This window comes from Poecilia mexicana, unplaced genomic scaffold, assembly GCF_051168715.1.
Source record: "Poecilia mexicana isolate PSO_F unplaced genomic scaffold, ASM5116871v1 scaffold_19, whole genome shotgun sequence".
NCBI lineage: Eukaryota > Metazoa > Chordata > Actinopteri > Cyprinodontiformes > Poeciliidae > Poecilia > Poecilia mexicana.
Window position 1 is genome coordinate 20,912,224 of NW_028263388.1, and position 17,513 is coordinate 20,929,736.

Sequence of the window (17,513 nt, forward strand, 5' to 3'; positions counted from 1 at the left end):
GTGACTATGTGCAATTTAGTGACACAAACTGTGTTTTTCAGGAGCAGTATTTGTGTTTAGCTATAATTGTAATTAAATTTGTAAACAAGAGTTTATAATATAGTTTTCAATCGACACATTTATTGTCATCAGAAAATATTGCAACGAACCTTTAAGACTATATTGCCCCCCCCTTACAAGCAACAAAATGATGGTCAAATATATAATAACTTGCTGTTTAATTAGAAATATATGAACCTGTGACATGACTGTGTAAAAATAATGTGGTCAAGAGAAACAGGATTTTTAAAAAGCACCTTTCTCAAAAAGTTTGGTGCCATAAAGCAGTAAATTTAACCATATAGCGCTTTCATACACCTTCAATACAGCAATCCAAATGTAATGCTCTGATTTTATAAGTGAATGCAGCCAATCTGGTCTGTATTCATGAGCTTTGCGGTCTGACCTTTAAATGTGACTTTTGTTCCAGTTTGTTTCCCACCACAATGGATGAGACCCCACAGCAACTCGCTGCCTCTGTGAGCAGCAGCAAAGTGACATTTCACAGCATCGCTGCCATGGTCCCATGCAGGGAGCGTGAGGTCACTCCGCATGCCGGAGGAAAAATCAAGACAAAACCTCCTCCAGGTGGGAAAAGATGTCCACAAACATGGAGGAGCGTGTGTGAATAGCATATATTCTTACCAAGTAATGCTATTTACAACATAAATGTTAGGATCTTTTGGTTATCTGCGCGGATACGATTAATATATTTAAATTGGATTTACTTAATGTCCGTTTTAGACGTTCTTTTAGTGTTGTAGTTTGTCCGCCATCCAGAAGAGGGCGCTGCTCGTCATCCTCCCGAAGCGTAGCCGTTTATACAGAAACAAAAATGGCGGAGAGAACGGAGAGACGATATGATGGTCCTAACAGATTCCGAAGTGGGATGCACAATGAACTCGACCGGTTCTGTTTTGCAATATAATAACTTGAAAATGTCTTCAGTCATCACAGTAATACTACCGACTCCGGAAATTGTTAAGATATATCAGTTTGCTTCTTAAAATCCAGGATATTATGAAAAATGTAGCCGTTTAAGTTACAGAAAGGGGTTGACTAAAAAAATATTTTAAAAATTGGCCGCTTATTAATTAATCGTTGGTTAAATCGACATTAGTCGATAGCTTGTGTCCCTAGCACGGACATTAGATCTGAGTTTTAAACATCCACACCCAGTAAACCAGCTGCAGCCCCTTTCAGGGAAAAGTCAAATTACATTAGAGGAAAATCTTGAATGCTAAAAATGACCTAGCCTCAGGCACCGACTCCACTCAGCCTGTTGTTTGTTGCTGCCAAAGATAACGCAGGCGATTCTAAAACATGTCGCATATTTTGCAAATAGTCATCCTTTTTCCACCAGCAACCTTACCTGGCCTCAGCGACTCAAATTCAGCCACCGCTGCGGAGCATAATCCGGCTAATGGCCTTCATTTTTCAGGTGCTTCCCATTAACTAAAAAGGGATCTGTGTGTGAAAGGCAACCAAAGATAACGTGGCTTTTGAAAAATGAGCTTGAAGTGGTGGAGAAGGGTGGAGATCTAAGAGCAGAAAGAGAAAATAATTCTCTGAGCTGCTACACGGATGCAGCTGTGTCAGAAACCTCAGGCTTTGCATTTATTCTTCCTATGCACTCATGAGGGCTCCTATTAGTGGCATTATAACTACAAATCAGCCATATTTATACAAATTAATAGTGGCCCTGTGTGTGTGTGTGTGTGTGTGTGTGTTTTATTATTTAGCTTCAAGTGTAGGCAGAGGTACTGCTGGTAATTAGAATACAATGCAGCTTCAGGCATGAAAGTAAACCTTGAAAACCTTGTGATGTCAAGGGACTCGCTTTGCATAAGAGAAAAACTGAAGAAAAGAGAAAATAAAGGATAAAAGAAAAGCAAATTCACATGACGCAAATGGAGGAGGAAGATGAAAAACAATTGGAAGCTTTTTCCTGAGATAAATGCGGTTCTGACTCAGCAAATAAGCACAATTTTAAAATATGAAATAACCTAAAAGGAATAATTAAATTAGGGAAATTAAGTGAGGTTCAAACCATCACATAAGAGTAATATTTGTAAAGTTCAATAAAAAGCATATGGTGTGTCTACCAGATTTCAGACTGAAGGTTTTGCACATTTTTCTTTGTAAAGTAGCCCAAGCTCAGTCACATCACGAGTTTTGTTTTGACTTGGCCATTTTAACACATGAACCGTCACTTAGATGTTTTTCACCATTTTTGCCAATCAAGAAATTAGCAACTCTACTATAGTCTTATGTATTGACATGTAAATGTTCATTAATATGTATTGTCCTGCTTAAAAATATGTAAACAATGACATTTTATACAGTAGATATTGATAAGATGGGTCATTTAGCTACACTGGGGTGAAAGTGGCTCTTTGGATTGAAAATCCTGATAAAATGCAGTTTGTAGTTGCAGTAAGACAAAATGTGTGAAAAAAAATCCAGGGATATGAATACTTTTATAAGTAAATGTTGCTGAATGTTTGCTTGTTGTTTACAACTAAAGAAGTGAAGTCATGAGATGAAAAATGAAACTCTCTTTGAGAAATAAGAAATTTAAAGAAAACTAGTGTCCAAGGAAAGCAAGACAGTTTTTATAAACAGCAAATCCCTTGAAAAGTCATGTAAAGTAAAATCTGCTGAATCACTTTTAAAATGAAGAAATACAGCTGATTTCTCTTCTTGCCCAAGGAGGGGATTGTGTTTTAGCCCTGGATTAAGACAGATAACGAGGGGGCAGATGAACCAGTTCTGCTGCACAGAAGCAAAGTAACTTTCTTGTTGATGCTCAGCATTTCTGACCACAGCCGGGTTGAATTACTGCACTTAGATAGAATGAGCTAAAACATGTGCTTCCTAGTCCTGTTTCTCAAAACTCAGGCATGTTATTGTTCAGTCGGTCTAACCACCTAATCAACAGGTGTTCGTTCACAAAGAGAGAGAAAAAAATAAATAAAATAACTTCCATAGCCTGTTCATTACTTTTTTTTGCACAAAATCCTTCTTAGATAATGAGATTTTAGTCTGCTCAGTTCTGCTGTTTTAGGGAGTCTTATCACTTTAAATCCACGTCCCCCATCTCAATGTTTACACTCGCAGGTGAAAACAGCTTCAGACAGCTGCACAATTATATAACCATAAATCTTTGAAAAGCATACATGGGGCCTCCTGCACACAATCAACAAGAATGCAGCAAGTGGTTTTTGGATGGTAAGACAAGAACAAAACTCTTGTCTTTTCCAGTAGCCATTGTACAGCTGACCAGACAATCTGGATCTTGGCTGATGTTGCTAGGTAATGGTGCAGTGACTTATCAATTCGGAGGTTTTTGAAACGGCTCATTTCAAAAACACCTAAAAACATCAACTTATTGCAAAAAACAAAACAAAAAAAAAACGTCTGTGTGAATTTTTGAGCACTTGTTTATAGAAGAAGTTGAGATCCAAATAGAAATATAAAATTGTGCAATATGTGAATTTTGAATAATAGTTTCCCTTTAAGGCTAACGGCTAGCTAGAATGGAGCTATTTAGTTTGGAGATGGTCTTAAACCATCTACAATCTAAATAACTTTATAGTGGGAAACGGAAATGTTTGTTTTGAAATTTTTTTTTACACCTTCATGCATTTCTGTGAGCGTTAACAGATTTTGTTCTTCATAGAGAGCACAATAAATGACAAAAAACGCTTTTTACATCACTGTGGAGGGACTCCGGCCCACTCTTCTTTGGAGAATTGTTTTAATTTAGCCAAACTGAAGGATTTTTGAGTATGAACAGTTTGTTTGAGTGCAGACTTTGACTTGGCCCTTTGTTTTTGAGTTATTTTATAAACTAAAAATCGAATTTGTATTCAGTCCCCCTTACTCTATATTTTATTGGACCACCTTTTGCTGCAAGTCTTTTGGAGCGTTTCTATAAATTTTGTTCATCTAAAGAGTGTGGTTTTGGGTCATACATGCTAAAATAGCTCAAATTCAGTCAGGATTTGTTTAAAGTCTTGCCACAGTTTCTCATTTGTGTTAAACTTGGACTTTGACTAGGCCACTCCAGCACATGATTATGCTTTGAATTATGTATATTAGTTTTCTGCATTTTGGTCCCATTAGATCAGAGCATCTTCTTTCACATGTTTGCCTACAAGGATCAGGACAGATATTTGTATTAATCTACAAATAATCCCATTGATTTTTGTTATTGTTCTCGTTTAAACAGAACCAGAATCAGGCTGAATATATTGCTTTTCCCTCACATTATTATATGCACCATTATCTTCTTCAAAGCCAACTAGAGTGGGGTTGATATTTCATTTTAACTCCACTGTAAAGTAGCACTGAACACTGACCACCGAGGCTCAACCCTTATACAACTTTAATGTGCTTCCTGCTTCAACAGTGACCATAAAAACGCACCCAGATGCTCACTCATCAGTTCAGTTTTTGCTGAAATTCAACATTAGGGCGGAGAAGCGACATGGGGCCAGGAAACGCAGAAACAACGCAATAGTAATACCAGCCAAACGGTCACCATGTCCAGGAGAGGAAGAGTGAGCTATTAAAAATGCAGTAGCCATTTATGCTGTGTGTAAAATTGAGCTGATTAAAAATATATGCACCGTCTGACTTCCTCTATGTAACAAAGACAGAAAGGATGTTATAGTGTAAATACAACCCGGAATGCAGTCATGCCTAAACTGTCAGATAATTCATGAAGAGTTATGGCAATAATATGACTTAAAAACCTGAATAAAAAATGGAATTGGAGATTTTTCTTAAAGCTGTTGTGGATTTGCTTACAAGAAAAACCAGGGTGCTTGATTTTCAGAATCTGTTTCAAAAGAATTAAAATAAGGTTAAAAACACGCCAGGATGTGACGACGATCACAGCAGCCAATTGAGAGAGAGCCGTGGAGGTCATCATGGACAAGTGCACACATTATTTACAGCAGCATGACTCCAGAGAGTCAACATCTGAAAATATCTGGAGCACATGAATTCAAATCACTGACCGACACAGAGGAACGACAGTTGAGATTAAGTTCTCATTAGGCTTCTGTTTTTTTTTTTCTACATGGGGAAGAATGTCAGTGTGAATGGTTCATTTTAGTGTGAGATCTTATTAGAGTATCATGAGTCAGGTTTTTTCACTCCAACTACCCAGCTGTGGAATTCTGTGGTTAGTTTTTCTCCTCTTGTAACATCATCTAGCTGTGAGTTTTCTACAGTTTTGAATAAATATAAAATAATTTGAAATGTACCAATCAGAATTCTGACCCATTTATGCCAATAAGCTAACGCTTAGCTTAGCTTGGATGACAGCAGCTGCTACAAAACCGCTGCTTTAAGAGAGCAGAAATCTGCTGTAAGAGTTAACTGCCCGGTTAACTGCCCGTGGTTTGCTAAAATCCGTGAATACTTAAGACTCCCCCTTTAAAAATTGTTTATTTTAATAGTTCAAATCCTAAAAATATCTTCACACGCTTACAAACGAAGCTGTCTTCGCACTACGCTGCGGGTAACATCAACGGTTTTCTTCATCTCCGGTCTTTGGGGGTTACAGCCAATCAGCTTTTGGGAAATGAATGGCGGTCCAGGATTGGCTGATATGCAAACACCAGCCAATAGCGTGTCAAATAACATTTTACCTTAGAATTTTAGCCAAAACTGCGTTGTAATCAAATATTTTAGATTATGGTTTTTGGAATAAATATGCGATTTTTTATAATTTTTTACAATAATTTGTAGTTATGCTTCATAGAAAAATCTGCCAATAAATTCTGTGGGATTGTCCAGTCATTCTGAATACTGGAAAAATATTAAGTAAAACATTTAGAAAATTAGTAAAAAGGAAGTCCCTTCAAATGTTTTAATTGCTCAGTTCTGCTGGCTGACGTTTTCAATGCTGACCAAATATATATATTACATATTTTATTGCTGATTGCTAAGAAAATTGGAAGTGTTGATTGGAAGAAAGTGAAGTCACCAAATGTAACTGAATGGAAATAGACTAAAAAAGTTGTATCTAATGAAATACTTTATGCATACTTTCTTTACAAAATAAAATAAATCTGTTTAACCGGACATGGAATGTGACTGAAAGTTTATTGGTTATAGAAAGTTTTAAAAATGGCTTAGAATCTGTTTTTTGTGTTTAATCACCTGTAAATGGTAATGTTTTGTTTTTATTTCTGTAAAAACAAACACTGCCATGTCCTTGGGTATTCACAAAGTGATTTCCATAATCTAGCTTGTTTTACGACAGAGGTCGCAAGCTTAAACATCAAAAGTAGAGCACTATACCCCTAATACAGTCAGCATTTCTGTTATCTGCTTCAAGTCTTGCTCTCTCTCACTCTCTTGCAGCCTGAATGCCACTAGAAGCTTTTTACATCTCTGTATTTCTTCTGACTCACTGAAAATAGCTAAATGTAAGTTTACTTCCCTTTGTAGTAACTCCCGCACCCTAACCGATTGGAAAAGATTATGTTTTGCATCACCACCAGTCAAACTAATAATCAACCAACCAACATGCATCTCTAAAAATCATGACATATCAGATGGTAGCTTTAAAAAAAACAAAACTTTACAGCTTTATTATGAAGCTACGTGCCTCATTTTCCCCCTAACAAAGATCCATCATCAATTGCATTTAGCAGGGGAATAAATGAACACCCCGGGGAGCTGGAAACAAATCACCGGTCTGCTCTGTACATGTTTGCACACAGATGTGTCGTGTCAAAAAACAAATAAGCAGAATGAAATGGTCCAGATGGGCCTGCAGATTGCTGTGTGATGATTTCCCATGTGGAACAAAGATGTGGTCCGTATGGGACGTGTCGGTCTACGTCGTCTGACAACTCAGGAACTGAGAATAGTTTGACACAGACATTCATCTCGAACACAGATCTCTATCTACGAGGGGAAACAGCATCTTATGACCACTTAATTATCTTTGAACTGGTTGTGAATTAAATGGCTTAGAACCGACCTACAGGTCGATGCATAAAACCCAAACTTTGGGTTCAAGAAGTTGACTTGTTCTACATTGGGTTTGTTCAACAGACCAAATGTTGTTTTCCATCCCACTGACCATCAACAAACTGGAAGGTGAGATCAATTTCCTTTCCTCTGATCACGATCTGGACACACAGAGGATGAAACCTGATAAGTTTTTTTTATTTTTTTTATTAAACTCTACCATGTGTTTCACATCAGTTTGTTTTGTTACTGAACCAAAGGGACGTCTCAGTTTTTTTATAGTGAAGCTGGTTAACACACATCAGGTGGTTTCCTCATGACCTGACTTAATTTAAGCAGTGGGACACTCAGGTTCAAACACGTTTTCAACCACTGTAATCAACTGAATTGCTTACCCTGTGCCGGTATCAAGCTCAAATTTAATTTGCACAGTTTTAAAATAGGAAAACACACACATCTGTGTTTCAACTGGACCTGTAAGGATGTAGCCATGTTTCCAACAGAGCAAAATATTGAGTTAAATCAGACGGATTTAACCAGCAGCTGTTTAGCTCGGTTTGAGTCCAAAACAATCAGACTGCGCTATTAGATAATCAGAAATCAATAAATAAATGGAACACCCATCTAGTAAACATGTAAATAAATGCTAATGTTACACTAGCTGTTTCCATGGCTAATCTGAATAAAACTAATGTCAAAAAAAACAATTTTGCACATGTGAACAAGTTTCATATTAAAAAACATCCTCCAACTACTTCCCGTCATTGTCTTATTCGTGGTTTTTGCCAGTACTAACTTCTGGTTGTGACTCCTGTGATGCAAAAAAAGTGTTTCCATTGCAGTTTTGCGAAATACATCTATATTGCTACTGAATAAAAACCACCTCATTCTTGTGTAAAAACTTATCAAAAGACAAGTTTTTTCAAAATGTGCATATTTCTATTAAGCAAATTTATTTTTCAATTTGCCCAGGTGTGATCAATTAGCAAATTTATTTGGGTAATTTTAATTTGCGCACTTATATTGTTATATATGGTCAATATGCGCAATTACCCATTTCCTGCATTTCCATTGAATATAAAATTGTGCAAATTGAAATTAAGAGAATATTTTTGCTTAATGGAAACACCAATTAAAAAAAAAACTCTAGTTTTTTGGTAAAAAGTTTTTGCAGTAGGATGAGGCGATTTTTCAGCCGTATCAAAATGGATGTATTTCGTAAAACTGTAAAACTTATAGGAGTCACATGATCAACAGCCAGATGTTACTACTGGCGCAAACCACAAAGAAGACGGCAGGAAGTAGTAGGATGACGATGTTTTTTTGTTTTTTTTCAGGACAATGTACAGCTCACAGCATCACAGACTTCATATAAAGTTGCATCATTCCAACGTGTTGAATCCATGGCTCCTCTCCAAAATCGTCAACTACAATTTTACCAAAACGCTTCATTTGTAGCCCAAGTATAATGGTGCGTTCACACCAACGTGTTTTGAGCATCAGGCGCGTCTGGTTTATATTCAAAGTCTATGAGGAGGCAGGATGTGGGCGAGTCGCGTTAAGGGCTGCACGAGTTGAACTTTCGCCGCCCGATGTGATGCATCAACCAGAACATAGTGGCGCATTTTCAGACGTGATCACAGAAAAAAAAAACATGGAGAATAAACTAGTTGTTGAAGTTCGCTCTCGTCCTACAATCTGCGACCAATCAAGTTATGACTACAGAGACAAGAATGGAAAGGCTTGGAAGACGATTAGCAAGAAAGTTGGAATGTCGAGTAAATGATGACTTTTACTATTTGAAAATATTTCCCCGCATCTGAGCTATCCAAATTCGTCCGTTGAGTCACGTTTTATTAATTTAGACGAAATACGCAGGAGACGGTGGAAGAGTTGAAGGACACATATGCTAAGGAGTCTCCTCTCACCGTCCGCCTGGAGCGATTCTGACGTTCGGTGTGAACGCACCATAAGAGGCTCGTCAAGCAAACGACTGAATAAGACGTCAATGTCTCCTCTGATTCCTGGATTATGAATGTATTTCATATGATCCGGTTTACATGCCTTGATTTTTACTGACTTATCGTGTGATTTTAATTGCTTACATAAAGGAAACACCGCAATTGCGCACATTTACTGAGCTGCGTATGGTTGGTCGGAGCTCCGCACTGTAAAAAAACAAAACAAAAACAAAAACAACAAAAAAAGACCGGGCAGGGTCCTGGTACACTGGCGTCTGGCACCGTACATCTGGCATTTAAAAAGCCTCAGAGCGAACAGGCTGACATTATTGTTTCGAGTGGGCTCTTTCAGCCACCTGGTTTTCAGGGATCTATTGTCAAAGCAATGAATGAGACTAAAAGCAGCGTTTGTATTTATCCTGCAACCAAATGTCAGCGACTCAAATGGCAGAACGGTTTGAATAAAATCTTTTCTTTCAGGCTCTTTCACTGGGATTTGATTAAGAAAATCCAACTTGGGTTGAAGTATGAAGAATAACGTAGGCTGTGTAAACTTTGAGCAGATGCGATTTACCATTTCTGACTGGGAAAAAAAAGGCCAGTCGTATTAACAAACATCACTTTGACCTTTAAATAGAAGCTGTGTGAGGCTTGGTGTGGTGCGCAGTCATTCAAGTAGATTTGAGTCCTTGAGGCAAAAGCTCATTCTGCTTGAAAAGTTGAGTGTAGCTGCAGGAGCTCAGTGTTTTTCTGCTACTTCTCTGCCCTTCAGACTCACTGAGTGTGCAGATGTGGATTTTCTATAACATGAACTCGTTCAGTCCGCAGTGGCATTGAAAGTAGAAGAGTTGCTTTCTACAATAATGATGCATAAATAAAAAAATAAGCAATTTATTGCCTAAAATGTAAAACTACTCTTTAGTGAATTTGATCTGGGTGAAACTAAAACTATGCCACTTGAAGAGTTTTGGGTAAAACAAATCTACAGATATCTGTCGAAATCAACAATAAATCAATTTATTACACAATAAATTAAAATGAGCTCAATAATATCCATTTGAATGATTGTTTTTCTCTTTTCTACTAAATACTGATGACAAAAAGCTTCAGTTTGGCCTCAGCTTGCCCCTTTTTCAGCATCATTTTATTTGTTGTTTTTATTTAAAATGGTTGTTTCTACACATTTTGTAGACTTATACATTAATAATTAAATATTAAGCCAAAAATATCTTACTGATATCAGGATTCCTGCATGAAACGTTATAATAGCATAATATTTTTAAACTTAAAACCTTCTGCTAAACTACAGAACCTGCGGAATATAATTTTATATAAATAAACGAATTGAGGTTTTGTCCTTCCTGTGATTTTATTTGATCTTGTTTTATACTCCTTTAAAAACTAAACTACAATTAAAGACAATTATTTCACCTAAACATGTTTTGACATGCGCTGGAAACTTAAAACCAGCAATAAACCAAAAATAAAACTCAAATCAGTTGCTTTTGATATCACTTTATGTACATATTTTAGACATATTTTACACAGAACAGTGTCGATGTGCTTTAGTTACAGAAATGGGCGTTAAAACAGAATTGCACGACAGAACCAGGTTGGGTCTGTGTTTCCTCACACGGTGTAGCTGCTGTAGTTCTGCAGCGTGTACGTAGCGACTGAATCCAGCAGCCAACCGCGGGTCACGACTGTGGCGCTCCTGGACAGACCTGCAAGCACAAAGCACACAGTAAAAATGCCGGTGTTGAATTAACACCCACAGTGTTAATTTTAACACCAACAAAGTGTGTATATGTGTCCAAGTCAGCTGGTGTTAAAGTAACACTTTTGAAAGTGTTAAAAGATTGACACCCATTTTTTTGTTAAATTAACACCAGACATTGTTAATATTCAACAATAGCGAGTGTCACATTAACATTACAATGGTGTTAGTGTTAAAATATAATGTTAAAAGTAACACCAGTGTAGTGTTGATCGCAAAACATAATGTGGTGTTAAAAAGGTAAATAATTGACCCCACAAGGTGTCAATATCAACCAAATCCAGGAGAAAAATATTCAAAACAATACACAGAAATGGAAAGTTTAACTTTTATTAAACCCATTTCAATATTACAGACCTTCAATGCAGAGCTTATAGAAAACAGCAGTGGGGCACAATATATGTTCTTTCATCAGCTGAAAACTGCCTGTCATAAGTCTGATAATCTATCAGATCAAAGACACAAATAACAGCAAACACATCATCTCTATTCTGAAAGCATTCAGATGATCATTGGTCTGAACACTATCTGTACCAACATTGTCCACATAAACAGAATCTATGGCAATAGTTTCTCCATGTGCTTTCATCAAGTGCTACTTGAACCCAGAATATGTGTAAAAAACAGATGAACAACTATGTTCCTCACATTTCAAACGCAATTTGTGCCGTGGATACAAAGAATGACTAAATTTCAAATGCTGAAAAAGATTAGAAGAATTTCTGTGCTGAACCTTACAAATGTAACATATTGGTATGCTTAAGTGTTGTTAATTCTCACTCTGATTTCCTTGACTCTGGGGCTCTCCTTTGTTGTCACATCAATCCCATAAACTGTTGTTTGGATGAATGTGTAGAAGTTGAGGAGGGCTGCATCGTAGGACATAGCAAACACAAAGTGCGCCTTAAACAGTTCATCGAAGGCAGCCACTGCAGTCTGTGCCACACAAGGAATGGGGTTCTGATCCAGGATGATGTAGAACTTCTGAATACTGCTCTTCTTTTCTCCAACACAGAGGAGGAACGGCTGTGCAGATCCAACTTTGCCAAGGAATGTCGCCATGCTTGTCCCCACCTAAGATTGAGAGACACATTAGAAAAAATGGTTTTAGTCCCTTCACAAGCAACAAATTAAGAACACTTTCCACCTTCCTTTAGCTGTGAACATGCCACAAAAGGGGATGTGACTTGCAAGAAAACTGTTGTGAGCTTAAGTGAAAAGATTGCTTCTAATGGGCTCATACAATTCTTTGTGCCATTATGTTCCCACAACCAATTTTGTCATAAAATTAACCCTGATCCCTCCCTCCCACTCCAAAAATAGCTATAAATTCATAATACAAATAACAAATAATGACTTTACATTACATTTACTTTAAGTGAAGCACAATTCATGTCAAAAACATACCTTCATAAACTTCACAACACGATCAGCTGCCTCAGTTGCACCAATTTTTACATGTTTCTTCCCTTTGGCGGTTGGAGGCAAGAGATGAACCAGCAGGAGAATGGCTGCCACGTCGCTATCCCATTCTGATAAAATCATAACACAAGCCATGTTTAGAATTACCGTATGAAAATGCACACTGTTGAAAATATTTATCTATTAATACATACCATAATCACTTGATTCCTCCTGAGCAGACAGAAGGTCATCCAGGTGAACACTCTGTCGAAGGCTTTTGCTGACAGTGATGACCTTCGGTTTGTAGAACGTTGGCCATCTTGCAATGAACTTCCCTGAGATGTCTTCTCCAAAGAGCATGATGAAGTCCTGCTCAATCTAGCAGAAGAAAAAATACCATCAAAACCCAATTCAAAAGTTCAGTTAATCAAATCTGAGACTTTCTCACCAAGCCTGGTGTATCCAAGAATCTTGGGAAGTGATCCAAGATGAGTGATGACTGGTCCAGATCATGTAGCATGTTCTGTCTATGCTTAAATGTTGCCTTCATTTTCTCCTTAACAACGTCCTGGTCTGATGCATGCTTCATTATGGACATTGCTTCTTTACATCCATCACCAAACAGCTGTTCAGATGTTGAGGTCTCCCTCTGAGTTTTCGGGCCACCTTCATGAGCAGACCTGGAGCTCCTCTTGAAGTCACTTGCAGTGCTACGCTGAACTGTTTTCAATCGATAGGCCAGGTAGCCCTGTCCACTTTGAGGATCGTAGAAATGCTCCTATCACAGAACAGAAAACACAAAATGTTGATTATATTGCGTTCAAAAGGACAATTACACAGGTAACTGACATTGTAGAAAAAAAGAAGATAGAAATCCAAATAGATTATGACCCAAGAAGAGAATCTTCAGGTACTCACGTAGCCAGTTGGTGAGCAATTATCTTTCAAATTGGGAAAGAGAGTGACAATTCCCAGGGCATAGGTAATGCGGACATTGACAGGAGGGACTCTCCTAAAAAAACAATTCAATAAGAATATTCATGTTTCACATAGGGGTTAAACAAACTCACACCAATTAAGCAAAGGTTATGAATAGAAAACTCATTCTCAGTAATTACAAATTATTTGAATAATCATTATGCGTTTTCAAATTATTCTAAAATTTCTATGGATTTCATACATGTATGTGTTTAACTTTTAAAAGTACCATCAGTCAAAAATATCAAGGTTAAATTCTGGCCCCCAATCAGCAGGCTGAGGTTTATTGGTACATACCCATGACTTTCGATCATATCCGCCACTAAAATATTGACAAGTTTCCTTCTTGTTGGATCAGAGAGACTTTTGGTCTTGTTGTATTCTTTTAATACATCTTCTCCCCCTGGTTTTTGGTGCAGAGCTACATAGACAATCTGCAACAGATTTCACATGTCATCCTGCTATGAATTTTAAAATGGATCATCATTCCATTTCCCACCTTGACACAACTTACATCTTTTGCCATCTTACTGTCAGGTGGTCCTTCAGCCAGTAGTCTTCTCTGTGCTCTGGTGTTCTCTGTGATCACTGTAGAAGATGAGCTTGAGCTTGGAGATTCAACTGACGAGGCTGACCCATCTTCAGAACTGAAGGAAGCGTCTGTTACCTCACTCTCGTCAACGACGCCCACTGTATAAAGTTTAGATGACTCATTAGTAAACAACTTAAAATGAACTTTTGATTTATATGTTTTTAAAATGCATTAGAAGGAACACTTGTTTTAATGCTTTTAAATCTTACCAAAGTGCTTAGTGACTACTTTGAAAGATACTGTAGCAGACCTCAGGAGTTCATCAAAAATATCAGCATCCACATCAACTCCAGAAGAGTCTTTCAGGTCTACACAGATTTCACTTGCCAAATTGAATTTAGCATGAACTGGAAGGAAACAAAAATACTCATCTTAACATGCTAATTTATAGCATATGGTTAGAACTGGTAAGGGCCAATTCATAAATAGAAAATATTTCAAATAATATTTTCAGACAATGAACTGGTGGTTGATATTGTACATCTTTAATGTTGCCCATATTGTTGGCAGACAGTTTACCAAAATTTGACATGACCATTTTTATGAAAATAATAAGCATTCTGGACATGATTTCAGATAAAGAAACTACCTTAAGCTTACTTCATTTAATGCCAGCTGCCACAACAACATAATTAGTACTCAACTTACCCTCTTGCATGAATTTCAAGTAATCATAGCAGTCATCTGTCACTGGAACCCGAACCCATTTTTGGACTGTCTGATACTCCACTTGAACCAGCATTTCTGCATAACAAAAAAAGGACATGGTCGAAGTTTTGACACCTTACAGATATTTTAATCCAACCCTTTATCACTTTGAACACGTTAGCTCTGTCCGCTATATAGAATTAGCTAGAGTGTTTGAGCTAGTTAGCTAGCCAGAGTCCGCTTCCCTAGCGGCTAGCCGTAACGTGGCTTTTTACACTCTTGCTTTGCTACTGCTATAGTCTACGGAGCCCTCAAGGAGAAACGGGGATCTTTTTTCCGCTCTCAAAAGTTTAGCTTTACCCTTACCTAGCAACACTTTATTGCTCGACGTAACGAAGTTGTAACGAACAACTTTGCGAGGGAATAAAAAAAAATCCCCACATCCTCTCGGAGGCAAGCAGTTTGCAATGATAACTTTTTCTATGCACACATCGCCAATATTTCAAATAATACCGCTTATTCATGGTTTAAAATGACAACTATAACTTACCAAATATAAGAGAATTCAAATTTACCGTTCGCCTAGATTTGGCAAAACGGCGGGACCTTGAATTTGATTAATTTTCCATGCAAAATGGGTTAAATATAGTGCATTTGTTTAAGTCACAAACTAAAAAGCACATTTCCAACGAAACAATAGTCATGTATGGATATTTAGCTTACCTTTAATGTGCGAAAAGAAGCCGTACAGATCGAGTGACTGGTGGCGAGACGACAGAAAGTAGAACGTACTCTGCAGCCGTTACGCGGAGGCGGGGCTTAAGCAACACCAACCAATTAACACTGCAATTTAACAACGCAAATATGACGGAAGTTACACCGGCAGTGTTATTTTAAAGCTGTGTGATGTTAAAACAACACTCACACTCTTTATTTAACACTACACCTGAGATTTTAACACTGGCATTTTTACTGTGCAGCCAGGTGAATAAAAGAACCGCAGGTAGGTTCAGGTAGCAACAAGGCATTGTTTTCCCAACTGGGAGCAGCTGATTAGCATCTGAAAAGCTCAAATAATATCTGAACTATGACCCCAAAACCCAGAGGAGTCGAAAGCAGGGTTTGTTTATGTTCCCCACAGTAAAATTAAAGAACTTTTCAAGCATTTTTAAGGCACATTTTTACACTTTGGAGATAAAAATAATACAAATAAACTGAAAAAACACACCTTAAATTCACTATTCAATTTAGTACTGTTAATATTTTTTCGTGATAGTATTTTACATTTCACAGAAGGCACAAGATAAATTAAAATATAAAACTTTTTTGTTTTGAAATGTTTTTCATATACACACCTTATACACCAGTTGAGTCTGAGAATAAAACACTAATTTAAAACTAAGGTATAAAATATAAGATGATTAATAATTATTGAGCCATTAGGAATAATAAATATTCCATAAACAAAGGTGAAACCTTAAACTGCTGCTGCTTAAGTTACTCCACAGGCTGTTGCTAGGTAACCAAAGAGTGAGTGAGTTGCTAGGTAACCAAAGAGTGAGTGAGTTGCTAGGTAACCAAAGAGTGAGCGAGCTAGTTGGCCTCACTCCTCTTACTTATCTGGTAGTGAGAGGTGGAGCAGCTAAAGCAGGGGTTTTCACACTTTTTCAACTATTTATTAAATGACCAAATCAAAATAATCTACTACAAAATACAAACCATATTCATAGACATATTGAGGATTCTTTATACGTTTTATTTCGTATGAAAGTGATACGTTTTTTTTCTTCTTACTTAGTCCAGCTCCCCAACTTTTTTTTAATACCCTTCCTTAAGTTTAAGAGAAAAACAGAGATTTAAAATTTGGAGCCAACTTGCTATGAAGCTAGTTTTGCTGCTGTTAGCGTCGTCGTCATAAAGTGTCAGAACTAGGCCTTTCTTCTTCTTCTTTATATTAATGGCAATTGGCAAGCAACTACAGAAAACATTACCGTTACCAACTGGTAAGAGTGTTGGACTAAATTTATTGTAGATGGACGGAAAAAAAACTGCTAGTCGACGATGATTACCACTGGTTTTAGATGTCAAGTTATTAATATAACTCACTAAATCTTAGATGTATGTATGATATATAAAAGAAAAAGGGAAGCTTGCTTCTACGATAACTAGATAAGGACAGGAAAAATATATATATTTTTAAATAATTTGTGAGGGAGAGGGAAGTATGTCAGCTATGCTAGCTTGACTTTGACAACCTTAACGTAGATATGATGTGGAATTTGGTTCCAAGTTGGTTCGGTTAAAAAAAAGAAAAAGAAGAAAAGACCAGCAACCCTCACACCAACTCTGACAGATCATCAGTAGAGCAGGAGTTTAAATTAGCTAATCAGTCACCGCTGTTAGCTTAGCTTGTAGCAGCGATAGCTAATCCACCACAGCGATCACTTACTAATAATCGCAAAATAAACATCAAGTCTGAAAACATAAAACTATAACAGCCTGAATGTTCTGCTCTTTGAGTGGGAAATGTTTGAGTGTTTTTCTGGTGTTGAATCGTGATACATTTGTGGCGGAGTAGTCAGTTGCTATGGCAACGAGTCTGTGTGTAGCGTAGCCGACACAGAAAGCGAGAAAAAATAAGAATACGAGTGGTTTTGAGTTGTTTCTTCAACGGTTTTTCTGCGTCATTTGTCCATGTGCTGTGGCTAAATTAATAATTCATACATTTCCAGGCTTAACTTTGCTAGCGTAACCGTTCTACCGCGGCAGCGCGGCTACAGATTACAAGAAAAAGAATTGTCATTTCGACCTTCAGTGTTGTGCGCACACATGAAATTTCCAGATGTAAAACACAACATGGGGAGGATGATTGGCTGACGTCTATTTTTATCAAAATGTCATCTGATCTATTTAACTCTGCCATCAACGTATCGAGTACCCCTGGCCTACAACCCCCCAGAATGCTTTGCGGTTCAGTAAAATTATATGAAATTTTAGAAAATCTTTGTAATATATATTGTTATTGATCATGTGTCTATTATGATTTGTTATTGATTTACATTCAGTCTTAACTGATGTTTTCACAATAATTTTCCAAATCTAAATAATGCAACAGACT

At 37.3% G+C, this 17,513-nt stretch overlaps 2 protein-coding genes across 2 annotated transcripts in view; both read right to left on the reverse strand.

Annotated features, from left to right (window-relative positions):
• Positions 1–10,495: 10,495 nt before the first annotated feature.
• LOC106907616 (BRCA1 DNA repair associated) overlaps positions 10,496–17,513 on the reverse strand; it is a 32,129-nt gene continuing 25,111 nt past the window's right edge. Inside the window, exon 21 of the mRNA XM_014973420.2 lies at positions 10,496–10,720. Within this exon, the coding sequence (XP_014828906.2) occupies positions 10,626–10,720 (95 nt within the window). The 3' untranslated portion in view covers positions 10,496–10,625. The remainder of the gene's footprint in view (positions 10,721–17,513) is intronic.
• Positions 11,088–14,034, reverse strand: LOC148153722 (uncharacterized). The gene is made up of 8 exons (XM_088016446.1): positions 13,957–14,034; positions 13,670–13,845; positions 13,453–13,589; positions 13,096–13,189; positions 12,626–12,955; positions 12,390–12,555; positions 12,181–12,305; positions 11,088–11,847 (listed from the first exon to the last, which is right to left on the reverse strand). The coding sequence occupies exons 2-8, from the start codon at positions 13,679–13,681 to the stop codon at positions 11,533–11,535; spliced, it is 1,179 nt and encodes a 392-aa protein (XP_087872572.1). The 5' UTR covers positions 13,682–13,845; positions 13,957–14,034; the 3' UTR covers positions 11,088–11,532.

Excerpts from the sequence above, each read along its gene's own strand:
- LOC148153722 (XM_088016446.1), bottom strand. Across the intron at positions 12,556-12,625 it reads TCTTGGATACACCAGGCTTG|ATTGAGCAGGACTTCATCAT; the intron begins GTGAGAAAGTCT and ends TTCTTCTGCTAG. Across the intron at positions 12,306-12,389 it reads GGAGGAATCAAGTGATTATG|AATGGGATAGCGACGTGGCA; the intron begins GTATGTATTAAT and ends TGATTTTATCAG.